We start from the raw sequence: 7,333 nt of genomic DNA, 5'->3' as shown, positions 1-7,333 counted from the left end.
AAATTTAATAAATAGAGAAATTAATTTATAAATATAAAAATTTATTAATAATTATAATAATTAAGAACTAATCTATAAAAATATAAAATTTAAATTAAGAAATTATTTTATTAATTAAACAAAATTTAAAAAGAGTATATCAGTGATACTGATATTAGCAGAAAATTTGATGAATTACAAGATTCCTTTTATTTTAAATTATGGGAAGCATTTTGAAATCTTGTTTCAATTAACGACTCTTTTTAACCACTGATCAGTTTGCCTAGTTTGGTTTCTGATTTGCATCTGTAGTAGTATTCAGTAAAACAAAGAGGAAAAAAATGGGTGTGGGTATATCAATCTTGGTGGGAATTCAAGCAACAGTACTGTTCATCTTCTTTTCATACCTTAGAATCCTTGGTTTCACTTTGTTATCAATACCTTTCTTGTATGGTTCATTGATTTGTTTACTTGTATCTTTAGCTTCTCACCCATCTATCAATCTTCCTATGCTTTTAGGCAAAAACCCAGATGGGAGTATCCCAATTTGGTCAATTATCATGTTCAGTCCGTACTTGGTTTTGGTTAGAATCTTTTCAATCCTGCGCAGATTGACCAGTGGTGAGGAGCCTTACCATGAGATTTGTGAGGGTGTGTATGTCGGTGGGTGGCCTTATTCACCTGAGAAATTGCCTCCTGGTGACCCTGCTATTATAGATTGTACTTGTGAACTTCCCAGAAAATCGGAGTTCAAAGGGCATCCTTATTTGTGTATCCCAACTTGGGATACAAGGGCACCTCAGCCAGGGGATATCGAATCAGCTGTGAAGTGGGCTTGCCGGAAGAGAGCACAGAATCGGCCAGTTTTCATCCACTGTGCATATGGTGTGGTATTGCAATTTTAAGGCCAGTTTCACATTTAAATATGCTGCTTCTAGTAAATTATGGTTGTTGATTTGGTTTTTAGTTGCTGGTGCATTGGATTTTGCCATGGATTATTATGATATTGATACAATTTGTTTGATTTTGATGTATAGTTAGTTTTCCTGAATTGATTATGCATAATATGTACTCTCATTTTGCTACGAGTATAATACTGGCAATCTGTTGTTTATTCAAATTCAATAAAGCCTTGCATTATTTTTTTGCGCTGGTGAAGGTATTGGTGCGGTGAAGTATTAACCTTTTAGGCACTTGTGAATATATGGTACATTGCAATTCACTTATTGCTTAGTTGAGTTTGAGCTCTTGGATAGAAACTCTCTGGATTCACTTTTAATGTAATTAAATAAAACATTCTTGCATTAGCATTATTGATAAGCAGCCCAATAATTTGTATCCTTATTATAATAATTGAAGAAAATTATGGAAAATAATTCCTTTTTGGATTATATTATTCAATTTATAGGATTATTGTGCAATGCAAGGAATAGGAAATATTTTAGGTTCAAATTTCTGTTTTATTCCGGATCTCATTTTTCTGTTTAATAAATGTTTCTGGATCTTAGACTACTGTCACTACCTTGAGTGCATTCTGGTGTTCTTTGTATTCATTCCTTCTGCACAACCTTCTTATGAGTTGAAAGAAAAAGAGAAGGATACATGGTTAATCACCAAGTCATGAGCCATCTGGCTCTCAATGTGATGCCTTATAATTGTGTGTGAGAATGCATGCATGCACACATGCCTGTCAATTCGTACTGCTTCTGTGCTTGTGTTTTTGTTTTGCTCTTGGAGGGAGTGATATGATTTGTATAGTTTGAACCAAAAGTTTACCACATTAACTTGCTGAAATATAAATTTTTATCCTTTTGCCTGGAATATTAAATTTAATGTGTTGTCTAAACATCATTTTCAGTAGTAACTTCATCTTGTTCATTCTTAATGTCATTTTCATATTCATTGCAACCTCCTTTTTCTTCAGCATGCTCACTTTGATATCTAATCTCTTCTTGCACTAGCAGAGTCACTTCTGATGCTTCTATCTCCTCTCTTTGACTTGAACATATTGCAAATCACCAATTAATTTCTCAACATCCAAGCTCCCATTCTCTTTGTGCTATATTGGAAAAAAATATTTTGAAATTAGTCACCTCTCTTTGTAATTTATTGAAATTCTCAGTCTTCGACAGTAAGTTGTCTGTTTCTTTATAATGAAAAATTAGAGTATGGTTATTGGTAAATACAAATTTGAATTTATTGTTACTATAGTGCACTTGCTATTCATCTGGTTGTGGAAAATGAATGAACTATTTTTAATGTAGGTGTGAAATCCTAACAAGTAAAATTTAAATTGTGTTGTTTTTCTCCACAAATTTACACCATGTTTTTCTATATTCAGATGTAACCTGAGATGGAAAAACAACAAATCTAATAGAGCTTATCCAATGGAAGACTTGGAGAATGTGATTTATCTTCTACATCCACCATATGGCTTTATTACATAGCATCCACCATATGGCTTTATTACATATATAGCTTCTAAATAAATGCACATTTAAGCATGACATTCTCTCAATTTTTTATGCCCACCAGATTGGACTATTCTTTTATCCAAAATTGGGTATTTCAGTTAAGATATTATATAAAATCTCAAATACAATTCCTAAAACATAAAATCTGAGAAAAATCTATGGGTATAATTTTCAAACATCCTTTTCTGTGTTTGAATAAAAGAATGCATATCATGCAGGGATGATTAGTTCTTTCTTTGTGTGGCTATTTACAGTCTCTGGTTATTTTGTTGAATTCATGTAGTTATTTCATCTTGTCTCTATAGCTGCAAAAGTCTTATCCATTAAGTAATGGCTAACTACTTTCTTAGGTCATGGAAGGAGTGTTGCTGTGACATGTGCATTGTTAGTGGCTCTAGGTATGGTGGAAGATTGGAAAATGGCCGAGAAGTTCATCAAAGAAAAGCGACCTTATATTCAGATGAATGCTCTCCACCGTGAAGCCTTGGAAGAATGGTCGAAAAACCGGCTATCTTCTCCCAGCCTTCGAGGAGGAATGAAGTAGTGAATGTAAGTTCTGTTTTTATGTCAACTTCTTCAGGATGTGACAAAGCTGTTAGATCAGAAAACAAAAGTGATTGATCTGCTTCGTCACTTGGGCTATACTTCTTCTATATTGTTTGTGGATATTCAATTCACTTACCTTATTACCTTGTAGCTTGTCTCATTACAATTCCATATTCAGGAATAGGATGTTATGGATGCTACATTATGGGTAGCAGGGATATTCAGAATTTGGTTAAACCCGACCAATACAACTGATCCGACCAAAACCAACCCAATAGTGTAGGATCGGGTTGGAATTAATATTTTAACCATAGGTTTTTCATTTTCTTGGTTGGTTGGGACTTGGGAGTTATTCAATCAACACCAATTCAAAGAACTTCTAACCTAACATCTGTGTTGTCTACTACCTTCCAATCTTTAGAGACGACTAATTGTGGCTGAATCTCCACTCCCGTGACTTCCGTGATCACTGATGAAGCCTCTAGTTACCGGATATAAGCCAACGCTTGCTTGGTAGTTTCCTTTTCTCCACTCTGTTATAGGAGTTCCCTTTTCTTTGTAGTTTGGCAATAGTCGGTTGCTTTCTCTCCTTATTTTCTTCATACTCTAATGGGCTTGCAGCAACTTGAGTCACTGATTTGGGTTTCAATGATTTGGTTATTTTTTTTTGGTCAATAAAATTTATTTCCAAAGGGAAAAGTATACAACATCAGCCTCCTGTACAAGACGAGTCTTTCTCAACTTCTATCTATTTCTATACATCAAATTGCTGTCCAGACCCGTATACCTCTCTCCATCTAAGAATCAAAACAGCACTTAGTTTGTCAATTAGACCACCTTTGCCTTCACTGTACATCAAAGTAGCAGAACACTATATGGGTCATTTCCTAAGTACATTCCTTTTATCCAATTCTTTACTGCAATTCCCACAGCTGCAATATTGTTATTACTATAAGTTAGGAGTCTATTAGTGTTATTATTATTGTTTTAGAAGTCTATTTTAGAATTTCTATTTTATTTTGATTAGGAAAACTCTCATAGCTTGTATATAAATACTACTCATTGTGAATGAAATAAACACAATTTTTCAATCAACTAACATGGTATCAAAGCCTTATTTACGTAAAATGAAATCCCTTTGAGAAACACAGTGAGTTTCTTTTTCACAGATTTCTCCCAAGCCCTAGGTCACCCACATAGAGTGACTGTTTAGCTTCATCACCCATCCAGAAGGAGTGCCGGCTGCCGATTGACCATTCCCCAGAGTCTGGTCACCAGAGGAGCAGTGCATGCGCATCACACGCCCTTTCTATCTAGATGCTGTCAACCCACACGCCGGCGTGTGAGCCACCTTCTGATGACCTTTTTCACTCCAGCCTCTTTGTTCTTGTTTGAATCATCGAGGGTAGTCCATTCCAGTACGCTGCTGCCCTGTTTTTTGAGTATTTGAAGGTGCACCTGCTTATTTTCTATATTGAAGTTTCTGGGTCAGTTTTGAATAAGCTGGTTTCGTGCATTTGAGTTCGTTAAAAAATCAATCTTGGGCCTTTGTTTGTGGTACTTGTGCGTTATGACGGAGAATAAATCCGTTTGATGGATGTAATTCCTATAATGACCAAAATTATGGAACAGACACTCAATGGGACTAATTTTTTAGACTAGAGCAAAACCATCCGGGTGTACTTGCAGGGTATTGACAAGATGATCATCTTACTTGTGATCCACTCAAAGATAATACAAAACAAGTTTAATTGCGCCCGAGATCTATTGCTCGTTCCAATGTTTTAACTCCTTTTGGAGTGCATTATAGGCTGGAACATCCTTCATTATCCTCTCTAAAAAAATTATGTCCTCAATTTCATAATATTTCGTCTTTAAATTGTGAGTCTTGTCAGTTTGCCGAACACCATCGTCTTTCTTTAGTTTCTAGTCAATGAACGGTCTTTATTGCCCTTTGAATCAGTTCATTCAAATATTTGGGATCCTTGTTCTATTGTATCCAAGACTGGTTTAGGTACTTTGTTACATTCGTTGATGATCATTCGCATATGACTTGGTTCTATTTAATGAAAAGTCATTTTGAACTGTTTTCTATTTTTTGTGCCTTTTGTACTGGAATAAAAATGCAGTTTAATGTTTGTGTGCGCATTCTGTGCAGTGACAATGGGCAACTTATGCAGTGTTGGGTATGATTAGCTCAAGCTGGAAAGCACAACTAGTGATTGATATTTGTATTTTATCTAGCAAACTTGACTTTGTTATTGATATGTATTGGAACAAACTATAATGGTATAGGCCTCAACATTTTCCTACATTGATCTGATGCTGGCTGATCAGAACCTTAGATTTCCATTCTAAATAGAAGCATAAATTTTACTTGATTTTTAAAGTGCTTTCATGTTGGACACTTTTAGTATTGTTATTAGATTATTAGAATCACGTTTGCATGGTGACTTGAAAAGCAACTCTTTAATTAAATTGAATAATTGTTGAAAAAAGATACCATATCCTGGTAATTTGAGTTTACTTGAAAAGAAAGATGAACAAGTACTTAATTACAGAGTTTATAGATGAAATGATTTTTTTTTTTGTAATATCAAATATTTAATGGGTTTTGCTTCATATTCCTATGGAAATGATACAGGTTTTGTTGGTTATATTAATTATGAAGACAGAGTACTTAAACTACTAAGAAGTCATTTTGGAGGTATTTCTTTAAGAGTATACATTCAGCCTGCTGGGGCAGTTTCTACTTGTAATCTAGATTTTCTGGGTTTAAGTTTCTGTGGAACCTCCTTCTTACTCTTCTTTTACCTGTACTTTGTTGTCAATTATTTTCTTATACTTTTTTTTAATAATAATGAAAATTATGGTTTTTATAGTATTATACTTGCATTACATTTATCTAACATATATTCAGTAATATTTTCTTTTTAAAGCTTTCAGAGCGTTTTTTTTTCTTTTTCTATTACATTTAAAGCCCTGCAAGGGGAAGAATGAGGGAGGGTATCAAACCGAGGAACCGGAGTTGAGGCAGTTGTGCCTTGGCCACTGCATTAGGCAGGCCTATGCAATTTGCAGTCTTATTAGAAAAAAAAAAAAATTAACTGTCTGCATAATTTAGAAATATTGAGTTTATAAATTGCCTATCGACATAAGGAATCAAAATTTTATATTTAATTACTATTATAATTAAAATTTTTAATTTTGAATAATAAAATATTAATTTTTAAATTTATTATAATTATAATTAATTTCTAAAATAATTTATTTAATTGAAAATGAAAGTGTAAAACTTCACGTTTAATCACTCAAAACTTTCAATACTACATTCAACCCTTTTTAAGTTTTTGGCAATTATCGTCTAACTCTCAAAATAATTTCAATTTAAAATTTCAATCAGTTTTAAATTTGTGTACATGTTATGTGATATGTTATTTATTTATCCATCTACATTACCAATTATTTAACTCTAATTAACTATATACGCTAAAAATTTTAATCTTTAATTTAAACTCTAAAATTTCTAATTTAAAATTAGGTAAAAGGCTTAGTTTAATCTTTTAACTATTGGTTAAAGATCAATTAAACCCTTAAATATTTTTTTAGGTTCAATCAATCCTTTCAACTTTTAATTTTGTCCCCATTAATTCTACATGTTATAATTTTAGACCAATTAAGTCAAAATCAATAACATTAAATTTTCATCTTTTAAAATATTTTTAAAGTAATAAAATTGAAAAATAAAGAATAATTTTTCTCTTCTTCCTCTTCTTTCTTCCCTTGATTTTTTCCACATTCTAAATTCAAACCTACGCAAGTTTTATTTCTACAGTGAAATCTTTTACTTCAATGATACTCATTTTTTTTCACGCCATTTTATATCATTTTTTCATCTTTTCAATTTTTATTTTGCAACCTTTCGGTCTCTGTAAATATACAAAATGGAGAACCCAATCTCAAGATTGAAGACCTTTGCTTGTTTTTTCTTCATTTCTGTGTGCTGATAACTCTGTTTCTTTTCTTATCCTTATTTTCTCGACAGGCATTTGGATCATGATGAATTCCCTTTTGATATGTAACTATCTTTAATTTTCATGAGATTTTAGAAATTTAGTGGGTTTTATTGTGAGTTTATAGTTGAAGAAATTTCCTTTGTTTGTCTATCACTTATTTGATTTTTATTTTAATTATTTAAAATATAAAATTAATATTTTATCATTAAAAATTTACTTTATTAATTTATTCAACTCTGTTAGTTTTCATCGTTAAATTTAGAGTTATTAGGCCAAAATTAAAAGTTGAGGATGTAACATCCTCAAACTTATAATTAG

General features: G+C 32.3%; 1 protein-coding gene across 3 annotated transcripts; it reads left to right on the top strand.

Annotated features, from left to right (window-relative positions):
- Positions 1-205: 205 nt before the first annotated feature.
- Positions 206-5,309, top strand: LOC110618565 (uncharacterized protein YnbD). 3 transcript variants are annotated; one of them, XR_002488529.2, is made up of 3 exons: positions 206-869; positions 2,804-3,002; positions 5,158-5,309. XR_002488529.2 is itself a non-coding variant. In XM_021761719.2 (3 exons), exons 1-2 carry the CDS (start codon positions 321-323, stop codon positions 2,995-2,997), a joined length of 738 nt encoding a protein of 245 aa, XP_021617411.1. In that variant the 5' UTR covers positions 206-320; the 3' UTR covers positions 2,998-3,002; positions 5,158-5,309. The 3 variants fall into 3 exon arrangements, 2 of the variants coding, with proteins under 2 accessions (XP_021617411.1, XP_043813946.1); XM_021761719.2 differs by having other exon boundaries at positions 206-864; XM_043958011.1 differs by lacking the exon at positions 5,158-5,309 and adding an exon at positions 4,169-4,447 and having other exon boundaries at positions 206-864.
- Positions 5,310-7,333: the final 2,024 nt, after the last annotated feature.

Source organism: Manihot esculenta, chromosome 7, assembly GCF_001659605.2.
Source record: "Manihot esculenta cultivar AM560-2 chromosome 7, M.esculenta_v8, whole genome shotgun sequence".
NCBI classification, from domain to species: domain Eukaryota; kingdom Viridiplantae; phylum Streptophyta; class Magnoliopsida; order Malpighiales; family Euphorbiaceae; genus Manihot; species Manihot esculenta.
The sequence above is the reverse complement of the archived record's forward strand: the minus strand, read 5'-3'. Positions and strand labels throughout refer to the sequence as shown.